The sequence below is a fragment of the Stegostoma tigrinum genome, chromosome 36 (genome assembly GCF_030684315.1).
Source record: "Stegostoma tigrinum isolate sSteTig4 chromosome 36, sSteTig4.hap1, whole genome shotgun sequence".
NCBI classification, from domain to species: Eukaryota; Metazoa; Chordata; class Chondrichthyes; order Orectolobiformes; family Stegostomatidae; genus Stegostoma; species Stegostoma tigrinum.
In genome coordinates, this window is record NC_081389.1 from 17,871,483 (window position 1) to 17,891,445 (window position 19,963).

General features: G+C 45.2%; 1 protein-coding gene across 4 annotated transcripts in view; it reads left to right on the forward strand.

Annotated features, from left to right (window-relative positions):
- The window catches only part of LOC125446902 (protein ERGIC-53-like), a 75,357-nt gene that overhangs the window by 13,675 nt on the left and 41,719 nt on the right, over nt 1–19,963 (forward strand). For 3 of the 4 annotated variants that reach the window (XR_007246489.2, XR_007246488.2, XM_048520892.2), the window contains exons 6-10: nt 223–346; nt 4,579–4,634; nt 5,943–6,069; nt 9,476–9,672; nt 16,986–17,062. Coding sequence is in view for 2 of the 4 variants with exons in the window: in XM_048520892.2 (XP_048376849.1) it covers nt 223–346; nt 4,579–4,634; nt 5,943–6,069; nt 9,476–9,672; nt 16,986–17,062 (581 nt within the window). In the remaining 2 variants the exon portion in view is untranslated. The remainder of the gene's footprint in view (nt 1–222; nt 347–4,578; nt 4,635–5,942; nt 6,070–9,475; nt 9,673–16,985; nt 17,063–19,963) is intronic. The other variant, XM_048520893.2, reaches the window with a different exon arrangement.

Consider the following 19,963-nt stretch of genomic DNA (forward strand, 5'->3'; position numbering starts at 1 on the left):
TGGTGCTATCTGCTCCAGACGGCAACAGGGCCTGCCTCCGTTTGTAACAGTAAGTGGTTCTGCTACATTCTGCTACCCATTTCTGAAGAAGGGTCGAGGCCCGAAACATCAGCTTTCTGGCTCCTCTGATGCTGCTTGGCCTGCTGTGTTCATCCAGCTCTACACCTTGTTATCTGCGACATTGCTAATCATTTTCCTCCTCACCACCGGCGCCCCCTGCAGGTACACTTAAATTTGGCGCTGGCCGACGTTGCTGAGAACTACGAGTTGTGCACAGAAGTGAAGAACATGAACCTTCCTTCAAGTGGATACTTTGGCGTTTCAGCAGCTACGGGAGCAGTTGCTGGTGAGTGAGCGAGGAGCCTTTGGGGTGACGGGTAGAGCGGGGAGGCAGGGAATGACTGGATTGCTCGACAAAGAATGAGCACAGACCTGATGGACCGAAAGGCCTCTTTCTGTGCTTCGGTGACAGTCCTGCTGTGTGTGTCTGCATGTTAATTCTGATACTCGTGTGGAGTGGCTTCTAATCCTGATCAGCCTGGTAGAATCATATACAGGTCTTCGTGTGTTGGCTCATCCTGCTAACCTGTGTTGGTGTTTAGGTTACCAGTAAGGTATTATCAAAATGCACCAACAACTTGCATTTATATTGTGCCTCTAATGTCGCGAAACATCCGAATGCATTTCGCAGGTGGGTTATTGACTACTGAATCACATAAGGAGATGTCATGAGTGATGACAAGAAGTCTGGTCAAATCAGGAAGGTGTTAAGGAGGCGAGGCAGATGGAGAGAGGTTTAGGGAGGGAATTCCACAGCTTCAGACCCAGGCAGCTGATGTTATGGCCGCCACGGCCAGAGTGGTGATGATCGGAATGTTCAAGCTGAAAATGTCATGGTTATCCTGGACAGTTTTTGGGGTGGAGGAAAACAGAGATATGGAGGGATTTGAAACTAAGGAGATGAATTTTCAAACTGAAATGTTGGAAGATGAGTACTTGAGAGGACAATAGTCACAGCAGCTACGTTGGACAAACCCATGTAAATGTATCTTGGGGAAAGAAATCTGCTGTCCTTATCTAGCCTGGCCTACATGTGACTCCAGACCCATGGCATAGTGGTTGACTCTCAACTGCCCTCTGAAATAGTCTAACAAGCTACTCAGAACAGGAGAATTCCAGGATAAGTGACAAACACTGGCCTTTCCAGTCTCTCAGACATCCCAAGAAATAATTTTTAAAAATAATTGTCCTTGAGAAAAGAAAAGGCTAAGTATTGTAGCAAACCTGCAACTTGTCTCATGCCAATGGCATGGAAATCTATGGCTGTTCGCTCACTGCCACTGGTTCAGAATCCTGGAACTTATCTCCTTGAGAGTGCGTCCAGCTGTTCCCCTCTGCAGCAGTTCAAGGAAGAGATAGTATGAACCGCTGATGCTGGAGAATCTGAGATAACAAGGTGTAGAGCTGGATGAAAAGGGTCTTCTTTTCTGAAGAAGGGTCTAGACTCGAAACGTCAGCTTTCCTGCTCCTCGGCAGCTTGGCCTGCTGTGTTCATCCAGCTCCACACCTTGTTATTGCAGTTCAAGGAAGTTGCTCACTCAGGGCAGTTAGGGATGGACAATCAATGCTGGCCCACCTAATGATGCCCACATTCTGTCAACATTTTCAAAAATGCACTAGAAGTGCTGGGCAGCACTGTGGCCCAGTGGTTAGCACTGCTGTCTTACAGTGCTATGGACCCGGGTTCGATTCCAGCCTCGGGCGACTGTCTGTGTGGAGCTTGCACATTCTCCCCGTGTCGGCATGGGTTTCTTCTGGGTCCTCCCAAAGATCAGAGATGTGCAGGCTACTTGGATTGGCCACGGGAAGTTGTAGTATCCAGGGATGTGCAAACTAGGTGGGTTAGCCATGGGAAATGCAGGATTATGGAAACGGGCAGTCTGGGTGGGATGCTGTTCTGAAGGTTGGTGTGGACTCAATGGGCTGAATTGTCTGCCTCCATGCTGTAGGGATTCTGTGAGATGTGAGGTCTGCTACAGGTATTATATCTCAGAATTTTTGCCTGTCTCTTTCCAATGAGCCACCTGAAGCATTCAAGGGTGTGGGCCAAGTGCTGGAGTGTGGGCCTAGTGTCGATATAGTGTAGCTTTGGCCGCACTGTATCGACTCAATGAACTGAATGTCCTCTTTTGTCGTGTATCATTCTATGATTCCTAAATTATGAGAAAATGGTTTTTGCAAGGATTTTTGCATGTGCATTTCTTTTTCACTTTTTAAATCCAGAGAAAACGTCTAGAGAGCAAACGGTACAGAATAATTAGCAGCCAGTGTGTAGGAGATAATGTTTGTGCTGACAGAATTGATAGAAGTGATGTAGTTGGGGAATGGGGCAATGTAGCACTTTTTAAAAACTCCTATGCTATTTAGGGCCAATGGAAAATGTGTTTTTAATAAAGGGAGAAACGTCTGGGATGGTCTTCATCCACAATAGCTGATGGTGTGGCAAGGTACGTTTCTCGTAATGTTTGAGCCAAATGTTATCCCTATTGCATTCAGTTCTGGTCTCCCTGCTAGGTTCCCCTTGAAAGGGTGCAGAAAAGATTTACAAGGATGTTGCCAGGATTAGAGGCTGAGAGCTACAGGGAGAGGCTGAATAGACTGGGGCTATTTTCCCTCGAGTGTCAGAGGCTGTGGAGTGACCTTACAGAGGTTTATAAAATCGTGAGGAGCATGGATAGGGTGAATAACCATGATCTTTTCTTTTCCCCTCCAGGATAAGGGAGTCTGAAAGTAGACAGTAGAGGTTTAAGGTCAGACGGAAAAGATTTAAAAAGGACCCAAAAGGGGCAACTTTTTCACACAGAGGGTGGTACATGTATGGATTGAGTTCCCATAGGAAGTGGTGGAGGCTGGTACAATTGTAGCATTTAAAAGGCATCTGGATGGGCAGATGAATAGGAAGGGTTTAGAGGGATATGGGCCAAATGCCAGCAAATGGGACCAGATTAATTTAAGATACCTGGTCAGGATGGGGGAGTTGGACCGAAGGGTCTCTTTGTGCTGTATTGCTCTGTGACTCATTCTGAATGTATAGTGACCATGGGATGGATTAAGTGAATTGGTAACACTGTATTGTGTAGTTTTGGTTCCATCTAGTGGTCAGATTGGGAGTTGCATTTTCTCCCTTTGTAACGGGAGAGTAAGATGCCTGTGTCACTGTTTGCAGAATAAATACAATATTGGTTGAAAGGAGTAGAAACTGTGTTGCCTTTTCCTAAAGGTTCATTGAGCCAACCGGGCTTGCTGCAGCTGAAGCAGACTGTTTTCAATCTTCAGCAGCATCTGTGGAGAGAAAGCTGAGTTAATGTCTCTGGTCCAGTGACCCTTCCTCGGAACAGTTCTGAGGAAGGGTCACCGGACCCGAAACGTTAACTCTGATTTTTTTTTTCTTCACAGATGCCGCCAGACCTGCTGAGCTTTTCCAGCAACTTCTGTTTTTGTACCTTTCATCTGTAATTGCTGACCACGACTAAGTGTATGCGTCCTGCCCTGATTTGCCTTTCTGAAATGCAGCGTCGCAGGTAGTTTAAAATTGGTGAGTTTAAAGGAGGCATTTATTTCAGTCAGTCAGGTCTTTGACTAGTTTTGAACAGCATGTTTGATTACTTTGAGGTATGCCTACTAAAGATCAGGAAAGTGCTGAATGGAGATTGGTGAGCGAGTGTCAGTGACTCCCTCACTGGTTAAATTACAGACCAAATGGTTTCAACTGGGCGTATATTCAGTAGAGTGTAGAAGCAGGAGAAGGTATCTAACAGGGCTGGACAGTCTGGATTCAAGGGGGAAATGTTTACCCTGGCTGAGAAATCTAGAACCAGGAGTTGCAGTCACAGGGTATGGAATTGACTATTTAAGACTGAGATGAGGAAACATTTCTTCACATGGAGGGTAATGAACCCGAGGAATTCCCTGCCCGGGAAGGCTGCAGAAGTCGAATTACTGAATACATTTGAAAAGAGAATTGAATGTTTTCATATATTGAAGACATCAAAGGATATGGAGAGAAAGTAGCAATATGGCATTTGAGGTAAAGGATCACCCATGATCCTCATGAATTATTGGATCCAGCGCTGGGAGCTAAAGGGATCAAAGAGGGGCCGGCGCGTGGCTCAGTGGTTGACACAGTTCATCATGGTGCCAGGGACCCAAGTTCAGTTCCATTCTCTGGCGCCTACCTGCGTAGTATTTGCACATTCTCCCAGTGTTTGCATGGGTTTCCTCCGGGTGCTCCGTTATCCTGCCACAGTCCAAAGATTTGCAGGTTAGGTGGATTAGCCATGGGAAATGTGGGGTTACAGGGATAGGTTGGTGGTGTGGGTCAGTGTGGAACTCAATGGGCCGAACGGCCTGCTTCCACACAGTAGGGACTCTGATATGGGTGAACAGGAAAAGTTGAATGATCAGCCATGATCGTAATGAATGACAGAATAGGCTCTAAGGGTCGAATGGCCTACTCCTGCTCTTGGTTTGTGTTCCAGACGGCTGTAATGGTATAACGCTGTGCATCATCTTTTGCAGATGACCATGATGTTCTGTCCTTTCTCACGTTCAGCTTGACAGAGCCTGGAGCAATGGTGAGAATCGAGGGGCTCAGCCTTTGTTTGACCGATGTAACGCTGAAAAGTTCGACCCCAACAATCTGTGGTTTATCAGAGATGGGGAAATCGATCACAATCTTCCGAGAAGTTGTGGCTTGCAGCACTGTGCTGTGTAGCTCATAGGGCATGTAATCTTTCAGGAGTTTTGGACAGAACATCCTCTCAGTTAGTTCATGCCACAGTGACTTATGAAATCCATGCAATAATAATTTCATAGAACCAAAGGTCGCTATGAGTGCAGAATTGTAATGGCAATTTACAGTTTGTAATTTATACAGTGACTTGCATTGATCTTGTATGGTACAAACCAAGAACAAAAAAATCCACAAACTTTTTCGAGATGAGGAAAGAGCCGAAGTAGATGAGTTAGAAAAGTGATCAGAATCGTGATTGAATAGGTGGCTGTCAAGAAATTCATAGTGCAGAAACAGACCCTTCAGTCCAACTTGTCCATCCGGCCAGATATCCTAAATTAATCGGCCCCATTTGCCAGCATATGGCCCATATCCTTCTAAACCCTTCTCATTCATGTACCCATCCAGATGCCTTTTAAATACTATAATTGTACCACAGCCTCTGGCAGCTCGTTCCATACACTGCATGAAAAAGTTGCCCCTTGGGCCTCTTTTGAATCTTTCCCCGCTCACCTTAAACCTGTGCCCTCTAGTTTTACACTCCCCCCATCCGGGGGAAAAGACCTTGACTATTGATCATATCCATAACCCTCATGATTTTATAAACCTCTGATGCTCAACTCCACCTTTCTGATCTTTTCCGCACCTCTTAGATTGTTAGTCCGTAAGGGAATCAATCTCGGTCTTGGACATACGTAATAACTGAGCTGTGGCATCTCTCTGTGGTAGAGAGTTCTAAAGGTTGACTAATATTTGAAAGAAAAGAAACCCTGTTTTAATTGGGTGACCCTTACTCATAGACTATGCCATCAGGGCCTGGACTGTCCCAAATTGGGTATCAGCCTCTCAGCATAAAGAAAAGTTGAGATGGAATCAATCAACACCCTCTACAGAATGACTTTAGTGATCCAAATAACTGGTACATAGAATTTTATTCAAGGGTTCTTTGTTTCAGTGTAAATTCCCCAGTTGCCATTGAGGTATTGGAAGTGTTTCGGCCAGTAACACAATCTCAATTCTACCCTTTTTGTGTAAAACGTACCACTTTTTTTTTGCATTCGTCACTCGGACTCTGGTGAGCACAGGGTTATTTTGGGGATTGGTTTGGGATTTTCCCTGGCTCACCCATTGTCAATGTTATGCCACGCAGGATCCTTCAAGCCAGGTCCCCAGTAAAGAACAAGAGGAGTACCAAAAGGAGTATGAGCGCTTCGATAAAGACTTGGAGAAACGTAAAGAAGAATTTCTGAAAGAACACCCAGAGCTGCAGACACCAGGTAGTGTTGGAAAGATTGGCACATTTCTTTGACTGTCTTCATTCAGTGTTCAAAATTCCCTTCACAGGATTCCTACAGCGTGGAATCAGGCCCTTTGGCCCAACAAGCCCATACTGACCCTGAGAGCATTCCACCCAGACCCATTCCCTGTATATCCTGCCTAATCGACACATCCCCAAACACTTCGGGCAGTTTAGCTCGGGCAGTTTAGCACGGCCAATCCATCTAGCCCGCACATCTTTGGGTTGTGGGAGGAAACCCACTCAGACACGGGGAGAATGTGCAAACTCCACACAGACAGTCACCCGAGGGTGGAATTGAACCCGGGTCCCTGACACTGAGAGGCAGCAGTGCTAACCACTGTTCCTTCTAAGGAAGGAACCCAAAATGTTAGCTTTGCTTTCTCTTCACAAACGCTGCCAGACCTGTTGAACTTCTCCAGAAATTTCTGTTTTTGTCCAAAGCTCTGTCTCTGTTCCAGATTCACCCCTGGGGGTAGAGTTATTATCACTATCAATGTGGCCAATTCTCATTGTTCTTGCATAGATCTCATTCGAATTGCCTTCTGTCTTCCCAATCTGCTATTAATCATGGAATCCCTACAGCATGGAAGCAGGCCATTCAGCCTGTCAAGTCCACACCGACTCTCCAAAAACATTCCATACCCTATCCCTGTAACCCTGTGTTTCCCATGGCTAATCCACCTGGCCTGCGTATGCCTGGACACTAGGACAATTTACTATGACCAACCTACCAAACCTGCGCATCCTTGGACTGTGTGAGGAAACTACACAGACGCGGGGAGAACGTGCAAACTCCGCACAGTCGCCCGAGGCTGGAATCGAACCCGAGTCCCTGGCGCTGTGAGGCAGCAGTGTTAACCACTGAGCCACCGTGCTGTCTTCTGCCTAATATTTCATGGAATCGTAGTCGTAGGGGTCTGCTGCACAGAAAAAGGCCCTACGGCCCATCGAGCCTGTGCTAGCCCAGAACAAGCATTATTCTAACTATTCTAATCCCATTTTCTCACACTTGGCTTGTATGCCCTGGCGTTGCAATTAACTCTTCCCTTTGAGACTACTATATTGTCTGCATAGGATGCAGTCCACTATTGGGTCATATGTTTGCTTTTTTTTTAATCTTAGTGAGTGGTGGGTGTTGCAGGCTGGGGCAAACTGATCTGAATTGCCCTTTAGAAGGTAGCGGAGAGCTGTTCTCTTAAAGCTGCTCCCCGGGGTACCCATAGGAAGGGAGTTCCAGGGCATTAACCCAGATAATGTCAAGACGGAACCATTTATAGTGTTGTCATGACGAATGTACGTTGTTGTGTGCGGAAACTGTTTATATCCGGCCACTGAAGAATAGAATAAATGGTTGGTCTGTTTAGTGTTGACAACCCTAAAGACCAGTTTACCTCCAAGGGAGTGTCGATCCACCAGATCACTTCTGTCAAAGTCAAGCGATTGCTTCTGTCTCTGGAATGAACCTGGAGCTGCTCTGAGTTTTCTGTTACTTGGGACAAGAAATATTTTTAACCTACATCTTACTGAAGGACCTGTTCTGGCTTCTGGTGCTCGATGGTCTATCCACGTATCTGTTGAAAAATATATCAATCGAACCTCCACAGTGCCGGCCTCGCTTATTTCCTTAAACTCCAGTTACTTTGTCTTCAGTTATCGGAAATAGTTTAAAACTGTTGGAATCAGTGGTTGGTAACTGGTGGAAGGAGCAGAGAAAGTGAGCTAAATCTATTTTAGGGATAGTAGGAACTGCAGATGCTGGAGAATCTGAGATAACATGGTGTAGAGCTGGATGAAAACAGCAGGCCAAGCAGCATCAGAGGAGCAGGAAAGCTGATGTTTCAGGCCTGGGCCCTTCTTCAGAAAATCTGAACTTCTGAAGAAGGGTCTAGGCCCGAAACATCGGCCTTCCTGCTCCTCTGATGCTGCTTGGCCCCCTGTGTTCATCCAGCTCTACACCTTGTTATCTCTGAATCTATTTTTCCTGGTTAAGTGCAAGTTATCAGGTTTGTATTTGTCAGAAGGTTTAATGTTTCGAGACCTAGTGAGATATCTTGCTTTTTTAAAAAAAGAAGTTGCTGGAAAAGCTCAGCAGGTCTGGCAGCGACTGTAAAGGGAGAAAACAGAGTTAACGTTTCGGGTTCTGAGGAAGGGTCACCAGACCCGAAGCGTCAACTCTGTTCTTTCCTTCACAAATGCTGTCAGACCTGCCGAGCTTTTCCAGAGATTTCTTGCTGTTTAACTGCACCCCTACCTCTGGTGTGCCTCACATCTGGCTCAAGCTACATGTTCAATCCCTGGAACGGCCCACCACTTGCAGGATGGCCCCCTGAAAGATCACCATCCTTGGCGTCAGTGCCATCTTTAAAAGGTCGCTGGATGCCCAAGTAGCTGGCAACCTGAAACTGCTCGGTGATGGTCATGGTGTTGAGATGTCTGGGGGCAGATGGCATTGGACATCCTCAGTGATGGTCATGGTGCTGAGATGTCTGGGGGCAGATGGCATTGGACATCCTCAGTGATGGACATGGTGGGAGATGTCCGGGGCAGATGGCATTGGACATCCTCAGTGATGGACATGGTGGGAGATGTCCGGGGCAGATGGCATTGGACATCCCCAGTGATGGACGTGGTGCTGAGATGTCTGGGGGCAGATGGCATTGGACATCCTCAGTGATGGACATGGTGCGAGATGTCCGGGGCAGATGGCATTGGACATCCCCAGTGATGGACGTGGTGCTGAGATGTCTGGGGGCAGATGGCATTGGACATCCCCAGTGATGGACGTGGTGCTGAGATGTCCGGGGCAGATGGCATTGGACATCCCCAGTGATGGACGTGGTGCTGAGATGTCTGGGGGCAGATGGCATTGGACATCCTCAGTGATGGACATGGTGCGAGATGTCCGGGGCAGATGGCGTTGGACATCCTCAGTGATGGACATGGTGCCAAGATCACTAGGAAGGGGCAGATGGCATTGGACATTCTGGTGGAGGTGGTAGTTCAGGGGAGGGGCCATCCTCTTCCTGGAGAAGTGGCAGAGGAGGCTACACTACCGCCAGACCCTGGTCCAATATTGCTGTCCAGTTTGATGCCAGCTCCACTCTGGGTGGGATACTCTTCAGAGGGTCAGTGCAGACTTTGTGGGCGGAATGACCTTTACCTGCACTGTAGGGATTCTGTGAATAACTTATCTATCTTACAATGATGCCAGTCAGAAAATCAACACCTTTCTGGAAGTAGGAATGGAACTTTATCCTGGTTCTATTTTGTATTCTTCTTGAATATTAGCAAATAATGTGTTTGGGGACAGTGTGGGTGTGTGGGAAGTGAAGGTTTCAATTGGCTATGTATATTTCTTTAAATCATTCCAATTTTGGTTTTAGATGATGAGGCGTTCGAGACGGAGGCTCAGAGGGAGTTACAGATGGTTGCTGGTGGGCAATGGATGATCCACGATGAGTTGAAGAAGCTTCGAGAGAAATTAGACACAGTGTTTGAGGAGCAGGGGCAAAACTTCGAGCACCTGAGCAGGATGGGCAAGGACAAACCTACCACCACTGCACGGGGACAGCCAGACCAGGTAAGTGGCAAAGCAGACCTTCTCCAAATAAGTATCACCTTCCTATTTCACCCAAGGCTTGGCCAGCAGAGACTCAGCAGGTCCAGAGACTGCCTGCTTGTGCCCACGGGACAATATGTGCTACCTTTCACACCAATGCCTTTACCAACAAGTGAATGCTTGTTGAAAATCACCTGAAGTAAAATTCAGCTCAATAACCGTTAAGCTTGAGCTCGGTTTACCCAGGGCTTTGAGCTTATCCGTGTTTTGGTTGCCCCTGGGATTGATGATCCCAAAGGTCTGCTGAATGACCTCCCGCTTTGCACCTTCCATTTAGCTTGCGCTCGTTCAAAACTTTGCTTCCCATATCTGAGCATGTGCTGAGTTCTGTTCACTTTTTCTTGTTATGCTCATGCACCAAGTAGCTTCCAGTCCAGCCAGACCTCAATTTGAGTTGGCTTGTCCCTGTTTTAAACTACTGCTTGATCTCGCCTCTCCCTCTCGCTGTAAGCTCTCCAACGTTCCCTCAGATTGTGACTCCTTGTGCACCGTGTCTTCATTCAGCCCACCATTATCAGCTACGCAGGCAGCTCCTCAGCAACATTCCCTCTCAGATACCTGGTCGTGCGTTATTCTGAAAGGCTGTGCCCGTTAATCGGAACTGTTAGCGCATTGGCTTCCATTTCTTAAAGTCCCTGAATTTCACACGCCTTTGATTTGTACACAGCAAAAACAAAAATTAAGAAGACACTTTCTCCATCCCTAAATCGTCCTTGATCTTTTTTCTTTCTCTGTCTCTGTCTCTCTCTCTCTCTCTATTGCCCCCAACCCCCCCCACCTCTCTCTCCCTCTCACTCTTTCTCTTGTTCGCGCTCTTGCTCTCTTTCTCTGTCGCTTTGGCGCGCTGGCTATCTCATTGGCTCTTGCTCCCGCTCTTCCGCGCTGTCCCGCTCACTCCCGCTCTTCCCTTTGCTGCTCTCTCACGCTTGCTGTCGCTTGCTCTCGCTGTTTCATGCTCTTGCTTGCTCTCTTTCAGTGGGTGCATGCACCCCAGAGGGTGGATGTGTGCTTTGAAACGTCAGCTTTTGTGCTCCTGAGATGCTGCTTGACCTGCTGTGTTCATCCAGCTCCACACTTTGTTATCTTGATAGATCATGTTTGGTTTTAACAAAGTAGTTTCTCACTGAAATATATGCTTGCACGTTGCAGATTTTGCTCTTATTAATAAACTTCTGTTTTTTTTAAAATGCATAAAAATAAAATGAAGTAAACCAAATTATAAACTTAAGATCCAAATTTGCAGATTTTGATCAGGTAAAATATAATCCCAACATTAATTCCAAGAGTCCTTCCTTGAAAAGAAACAGACCCTTCAATCCAACTTGCCTGCACCAACCTGACATCCCAATCTGACCTTGTTCCATTTGCTGGCATTTGGCCCGTATCCCTTTAAACCCTTCCTATTCATGTACCCATCCAGATGCCTTTTAAATGTTGTAATTGTACCAGCCTCCACCACTTCCTCTGGCAGCTCATTCCATACATATACCGCCCTCTGTGTGGAAAAAGTTACCCCGCTGGTCCCTTTTATATCTCTCCAGTCTCACATCCAACCTATGCCCTCTAATATTGGACATCCCACCCCTTATGAAAAATTATCTTGGCCGTTCATCCTATCCATGTCCGTCAGGATTTTACAAACCTCTACAAGGTCACCCGTCAGCCTCGGACGCTTCAGGGAGAGAAAAAAAGCACCAGCCTGTTCAGCTGCTCCCTCTCACTCAAACCCTCCAGATCCAGCAACGTTCTTGTAAATCTTTTCCGCACCCCCTCAAGTTTAACGACATCTTTCCTATAGCAGGGAGACTAGAATTGTACGCAGTGCTCTAAAAGTGGCCTAACCAATTTCTTGTACAGCTGCAACCTGACCTCCCAACTCCAATACTCAATGTTGTGACCGATGAAGAGTAGTGTGCCAAATGCCGCCTTCACTGCCCTGTCTGCCTGCAGCTACACTTCCAAGGAACTGTGCACCTGCGCCCCTCGGTCTCTTTGTTTGACTACACTCCCCAGGGCCCTATCATTAACTGTAATTCCCAGGCCTGGTTTGCCTTACCAAAATGCAGCACCTTGTGTTTATCCAAATTAAACTCCATATGCCACTCATTGGCCCATCTGATCAAGGCCCTACTGTGCTCTAAGATGATCTTCTTCGCTGCCCACTATACCACCTATTTTGGTGTCATCTGCAAACTTAGTGACCATGCTTCCTATGTTCATATCCAAATCATTTATGTAAATGACAAAAAGCAGTGGACCTGACACCGAATCTTGCGGCACACCACAAGATAAGCAACCCCCTATCACCACCTTCTGCGTCCTACCTTCAAGTCAAATTTGTATCTAATTGTTTAGCTCCTGTGGATCCCATGTGATCTAACCGTACTAATCAGTCTACCATGTCGAAAGTTTTGCTGAAGTCCATATAGACAATGTCTCCTGCTCTGCCTTCATCAATCATCTTTGCCACCCATACAAAAAACGCAAGTCAGTGAGACATAATTGCCCACGCACAAAGCTATTTTGATTAACTCTAACCAGTCCAAACCAGCCTTTCCAGATGCATGTAAATCCTGCCTCAAAATCCCCTCCAACAGCTTACCTCTCGCTGATGGGAGGTTTATCGGTCTGTAGTTCCCTGGCTTTTCCTCAACACATTACTCAAATAATGGCACCAGATTATCTAGCCTTCAGTTTTCTGGCACCTGACCCTTGGCGATCAGTGATACAAATACCTCCATAAAGGGCTCAGCAACTTCATCCCTAGTTTTCCACAAAGTTCTGGGAAACACCTGATCAGGTCCTGGGGATTTATTTACCTTTTATGCTTTCCAAGTGATCCAGAGCCTGTTCTATAATATGAGCTCTTTTCAAGGCATCACTAATTATTTCCCCAAGTTCCCTACCTTCTATATTCTTATCCACAGTAAATACTGATGTGAAATGTTTGTTTAGTCACACCAGAGTCCCTGTGTCTAATATCCCTCAATAGGCTTACATAACTTGTGACTTCAATTCTTATACTGGAACTGCAGATAGCTTCCGCTCGCTGTCTCACCTGAGCTTAGATGCACTCAGCTTTAGGTAATCTCTTCAGAGTTTTATCCTGTTACTTCTGGTCTGGACTAACACTAACTCCTGACTTTAAGGTAACCCAATTCATTATATATTCCTTCCCTTTCAGGAGCACAGTCTACACAACTATCTTATTCTACGTATTAACTCCAAACTGAAAACTATAATCAAAGCATCTTTCTTTAAACTGTGGGTATTTCCCTTAAGCTTAAAAGAAACAAATTCTCTAACAAGCCTCAAAGACCCCTCCCCTTTTTTTGTTTTTTGAAACCTTGCTAGGACGTAAAATGATCTGAAATGAAGAAAAGTCTGTTAGTGGTACACACAAACCCTTTCGCTCGAAAGCCAGACCTGAAAAACTGTTTTAGTGGAATCACTGTGGTTACAAAAACGCTTAGAAGTTAATTGTTAACTTCAGACATACAGAAGATCCCCCAGTTACTAACTCAAACTAGAAACCCAAACTTACAAAAAATGCTTTTTAAAATATGTTGCCCAGTCTATGTGACATTGAATTACTTTTAACTTAGCTGACATAAAAAGGACGTTTTATTGCTGAGTTGTGTGTGATTGGCGCATGTGTTGCTAAGGCAAGAAATAACAAGGTGTAGAGCTGGGTGAACACAGCAGGCCAAGCAGCATCAGAGGAGAAGGAAAGCTGATGTTTTGGGCCTAGACCCTCCTTCAGAAATTTTTCGTCCAGCTCGACACCTTGTTATCTCAGATTCTCCAGCATCTGCAGTTCCTACTACCTCTGAAACGATTGCTCAGGCACTTGGCTGCATTTCCTCTGTTCTTTTATGCTGTTATCGGCCTGACTCCATCGGGAGCTCTGCAATGACCCACTCTTTGTGGAGCAGATGGGTTCAAGTGACAAATCTCTGGAGGCGCCGAAACATCGGCAGTGAGATGGATTTTCTTTTTATTAACCCCCATCCCGGCTGAGTAATTATACCTTTCAGTTCATTAACAAAATAAGAATCAATTCTTTGATCAAAAAGCTGAAAGCTGGTAATCTGAAATTAACAAAAAAGAAATGCTGGAAACATTCAGTTTGTCTGGTTTTACTTAGAGGGATAAATATTTTTATCCTGTTTTTATTTTGTGTTTTCGCATCAGTTTCTTATTGACTTGTTGAGGAAATCAGCTTCACAATATTGATTAATCACTCACTCGAGGAACTATGGCTACTAAGTAATATTCTTGAGGGGAGAATCTAATTTCTTTAATAAAGGCGTATCTTTATATAGCACCTTTGACACAGCCAAAGCTTCATAAACAGAATTTAACAACAACCACTTCAGGAGATATTAGAACAAGTGACCCAAACTTGTATCAAACAGCTCCTTTTCACAGATCACCTTTAAGGAAGAGAGAGATTTAAAGATAGAATTCCTCAAAAGTGTGTGATATAAATTGAAATTTAAGAATGCAATGTTCCTTTAGGCTTTTTGATGGATATCTAATCTGTGTCTTGAGATACAGATGCAGTGTTTGTAGGGTTGGGACTCTGCTTTGACACTTGAGACGAGAGTATCCACATGAAAGCATGATAGTGAGTATTCCATAGGGACCTCCCTAGCACTTCAAGTCTATCTCTGGTTTTTTAAATGTGCGTAAGATGATTAGAAACTTGAGAAAATAGCATTAAATTGTATAACACCTCAAAGCAGTGAAAAAGCTTCTATCGCCCTTAATGCTCCTCTGAGTCATTTTTGAGGCAATCACTTTAATTAAATACTTCAAAACAAAGAAAGCAAAATTTAAAATCCACACTATTCAGTAAACAATCCATTTAAATCTTCTATGTATTAAAGAATGGCTTTAAATCTTAAATAGCTATGCTTTGAGATTCTCTTTATTTGATTCATGTAATTATTCAACAAATGTGCTGGCCAACCTGTGCTCTCTTCTTAGAGATAATCTGGAATATTCTATCTTGTCAGTATATCCTTGCAGCCCTCACTGTAAGAGGCTTTGTCTTGGGGATTACTGGAATTACAGTAATTTACAAGTAGAGTGACTGAGTATTATCTGACCATGCACACACAGACACACAACCCATGTTTATTATTATTTGTATTAAAGTCGAGAAAATTGTTTTTTCTGCATTCATCCGTTGTGTGCAAAAATAATGCATCCCTGTAAAAGATGCAGTTTGAAACCTTGCTGCCGCTCCACTTCACCCCCACCTTTGTGGCAACTAATTGCAGTGGACAGCACAGACAGATTTCACCACCTGTCTGCTGTGAGGCTACCTCAGTGAGAGTGAAGATCTTATGTTGACCTGCAGCTATTTTAAACTGGAAGTTGGAATGAATGACTTTCGGGATCCTATTGCGACTGGTGTAGTGTAACTTTTTGCTGGAATAATATGTCTGAGTTTATTTATCTTCATAATTTGTTGCTTCTGTCATGTTTTCGAAGGAGATCACTAGGTTTTGAATGAAAAGGAAACTGAAGGAACAGTGTTCAGGTGGCATATCAGCCATCCTCGTATCCAATGGCGGAGCATCCTCAGAAGGCCGAATGGCCTAGTCCTGATTTTCTCTCTATCTCTCTCATAATGTTTAAGTTTTACCCTCTTTGGAACGGCTCGAATTCTTTGAGGGACATTGTTAGTATTGGGTTGTGAAGGATTAGTGGGGACATTGCATACAGTGGGCCCATAGTTTAAAGGGGCATTGCTTGTGCTTGACTGTGGTGTTTTAATAGGGCAGTTCTCACATTGGGCTCTGAGGACTTAAAGAGATATTGCTCACATTGTAGTCTAATTGCTGCTTTCAGATCCAGTGGGTGCTGAAGATGCATTTGGGTTTTAAGGGCTGGCCATTGCTTCTAATGACTTGTCGTAGAATCATAGACTCCCTATAGTGTGGAAGCAAGCCATTCAGCCCATTGAATCCACATGGGCCATCCGAAGACCATCCAGACTCAGCCCCTACCCTGTCCCTGCATTTCCCATGGCTAATCTGCCCAGCCTGCACACCACGGGTCAATTTAGCACGGCCAGTCCACCTGATCTGCAAATCTTTGCACTGTGGGAGGAAACCAGAGCGCCTGGAGGAAACTCTCAGGGAGAATGTCTGTGTGAATTTTGCACAGTCGCCCAAGGGAGGAATCAAACTCGGGTCCCTGGCATTGTGAGGCAGCAGTGTCAACCACTGAGCCACTGTGCCACCCATTCTGCAGTAGTGGTATGTAGTACCACATACTTGAAATAGTTAGCAATAGCCTTATTGGTCAAATCACTGGCATTGGGGTTGTTCAGTCAGCCTTTGGCTAACTAAAGATGCAGTGTTTACACTAAAGGCACAATATTTTTTGAAAATTAGAAATGCCTCTCTTTGGCTAAGACATAGATGTAAGGCACAGTTTCCATTCAGCAGTAATTGGGAGACAGTAAAAGTTATTCTGGAAATATTAGATCAAAAGGACTAAATTAATCCCATGATTGTGAAGTGGAGGAAGTACACTTGCTCCATATACATAGAATGGATGCAAGTTGGGGTGGCACGGTGGCTCAATGGTTAGCACTGCAGCCTCACAGCGCCAGGGACCCGGGTTCAATTCCACCCTTGGGTAACTCTTTGTGTGGAGTTTTCACTTTCTCCCCGTGTCGCGTGGGTTTCCTCCAGGTGCTCTGGTTTTCTCCCGCAGTCCAAAGATGTGCAGGTTAGGTGGATCGGCCATGCTAAATTGCCCGTAGTGTTCAGGGGTGTGTGGGTTATAGCGGGGTGGGTCTGGGTGGGATGCTCCAAGGGCAGTGTGGACCCGTTGGGCTGAGCGGCCTGTTTCCACACTGTAGGGAATCTAATCTAATCTAAAGTTTGCATTGTTAGTTCTGTCTAAATTGATCTAAAATTCTTGAGTTTGATCACGAGTACACTGATCGTGGGAGGGAGTTCTTCCTGACAAAGTGTGTAGGATCCCTGTCTCTGAGCCAGAAGCCCTGGGTTCCAGTACTACCCTAGGAAGCAAGATATTTTTGTTTTGCAGCCCAACAGGTTGAGTATCAATTTGTAAATCCTTCTGACACACACCAGCACAGTGCGCGGTAAGAGTGGGAGAGATTCCTGCTCGGTGAAATCACCCAGCTACCTCTGTACCACTGAGTAATTACCAAGCAACTTGCTAGGACTTTGCTTCAGGAGATGCAGTCAGTAATTCTTTCGCTGAGATGTGCCTTTGTTCGATAGGACGCTGAAGGCTCCCAGAGACTGGTGTTGCTGCTTAACGGTCAGAAGGAGATGGTTCAACAGGTGCAAGATATAAGGTAGCTATTGATTTTCTGTTCTGGTGGGAATGCATTGCAGATGCAGGTGGGGGAGAGGAGGAACCATAGGTTACTGGGGAGCAGTACCATATGAATGGTATCTTTGGGAAAGCTTTGCATACGGTCCGCACAGAGATGGATGACCAATGCAAAGGATAGCTCAGGATTTCTCATTTTGAGAATTGTACTGTAGCAAATACATCAAAGGCAATATTGACTAAACATTACCATTTACTCCATTTCAGAACTGAAAGAACTGTGGATGCTGGCAATGAGAAATAAAACCAGAAATTGCTGGAAAAGCTCAGCAGATCCCCATCTGTGAAGAGAAATCAGGGTTAACGCTTCGGGACCTGAAGCGTTAAATCTGACTTTTCTCTCCACAGATGCTGCCAGATCTGCTGAGCTTTTTCAGCAATTTCTGTTTCTGTACTCAACTTCAGATAAGATATCCCAACCACTACCCCCCCTCCCCCACCACCCTTTAACTTCCCAACACAGCCAAAAGCACCTTGCCATGCCATGTTTAAATGTTATACTCCAATGTCTGCAAAATTGTAATCACTCTTTAAACCTTCCCAAAGTTACTCCCCAGTGTCGAAATGACTTGTTTCTCTCTCTTTTTTTGGATGGTTTGTAATATTAAAAATGTTAAAGTTGCCATAGCCTTACCAGACTATAGGACTGCTGTCTCATTGAAGACAAACAATTGGTGGTGAGTTTAGCCTGAGGGTCAGCACACCTCAGGCTGGGGGAGAGGTTGAGAGGGAGAGTCTTTCATAGTAACTTCAGCTGGTGCAGGAAACGCATTGTTGGCATTGCAAACCAGCCATCCAGCTAATGAGCTAACCAACCCCAAAGTTTAGTTGTAATATTGAGAGTGCACCAAAAGCTGTTGCTCTTGCAAGCATCTGGCTTTCTGTGTTTGTACGAGTCCCTGGCTGTTTGGAGGTGCACGCACCTCTGGACACACTCGTGTGTTTCTGAGATGAGTAAGTCTGCTTAAAAAAAAACAAGGCCAGCAGCTTCTCTGAGATAATGGGAACTGCAGATGCTGGAGAATTCCAAGATAATAAAATGTGAGGCTGGATGAACACAGCAGGCCAAGCAGCATCTCAGGAGCACAAAAGCTGACGTTTCGGGCCTAGACCCTTCATCAAAGCTCTCTGATGAAGGGTCTAGGCCCGAAACGTCAGCTTTTGTGCTCCTGAGATGCTGCTTGGCCTGCTGTGTTCATCCAGCCTCACATTTTATTATCCAGCAGCTTCTCTGCTTGTGTTCAGATGTTAAGTATTTCAATAAGACTTGCTCTGGATCCACTGCTCCTCACAGTAACCAGGTCTCAGTGGCTTGTCACTAGACAATATTCGTGGGAGGCCCCAGGCTCTTTTTTACCTTGAATCAAAGAAGCAATTAAAGAAAAAACACTGCAACTTCATAAGAAAAGCCTTACATTTGTAACATCCTTGTGATGTTAGAGCAGGTGCGATGTTCCTGGCACCTAGACCAAAATTTATGACTTGATCAACATTTGTAAGAAAAAAGCGAAATATCTGGTCATAGATAAGAGATAATGGGAACTGCAGATGCTGGAGAATCCAAGATAACAAAGTGTGTACCTGGATGAACACAGCAGGCCAAGCAGCATCTCAGGAGCATGCTGCTTGGCCTGCTTTGTTCATCCAGCTACATACTTTGTTATCTTGAAATATCTGGTCATCCCTTGTTGCTGTTTGTGGGAGCTTGCTTAGAGCAAATTGGCTGCCTCTTTTCCTATGGAACCATAGCACTCTTACAGTGGAAGCAGGCCATTTCATCCATTGAGTCTTCATGCCCCTACCCTATCCCTGTAACCCTGCATTTCCCATGGCTAATCCACCTAATCTGTACATCCTTGGACACCATGGGCTGGGTTTGAGTTTTAAGGGCTGGCCATTTTTCTTAGAAACATAGAATCCCTACGGTGTGGAAGCAGGCCATTCAGCCCATTGAATCCACGTGGACCGCCTGAAGAGCATCCCACCCAGACCCAGTCCCCCTGCATTTCTTATGCCTAATCCACCCAACCTGGACACTATGGTCATTTTCCAATCCATCTTTGGCCTGTGGGAGGAAACTGGAGGAAACCCATGCAGACACGGAGGAAAATGTACAAACTCCACTCAGACAGTCACCAGAATGTGGAATTGAACCCAAGCCCTTGGCACTGTGAGGCAGCAGTTCTAACCACTGAGTCGCCATGGCTGCACTATGCCAGTAGCTGTGTTTCAATTGAATCTCTTTGGCTGTAAAGTGCTTTGCAGCTTGTAGAAGTCATGAAAGGCACTATATAAATATAAAGCCTTTTTTTTTGGATTTTCCACTATGAAAGAAAGGTCTGTACCTGAGATCGCTATCAACTATTTCGTAGGCCAGCTTAATAATTTCCGCTGCATTTATTCTTTGTTTCCAATTCCTAGCATTCTGTTGTGTTTTTTTAATGTTTGGTACTTTGCCATAAAAGAGTCTGCAGTTTCTGATTCGAGGGAACCGAACGATTTTCAGAACCCCTTCTGTTTAGCCTGAGCAGCACTGCATTAAGTGCCATCTGGATTCTGAACAAGTAGCTGAGGTCTTAAAGAGGACGCGACAAGTGACAACTTGTATTAAAATCTGATACAGTTCTGTAGTGAATGTGAGAGCAGACTTGTATGTGTTTTCATCGCTGTCCATGCTCATAGAACTAAGGCAGCGTACAGATGAATCAGAGTTGGAATTTTGCTGCCAGAAGTATTTTGATTCCTTTGGTTATTTAACACTCTTGTTGCCCTGTTTCTCCCCTCATTCCCTGATACAGTCACGTCGTATTGTCAAGATAATGACAAACATTGAGATAATGAAATTGTGTCTGCCCCTCAGGAG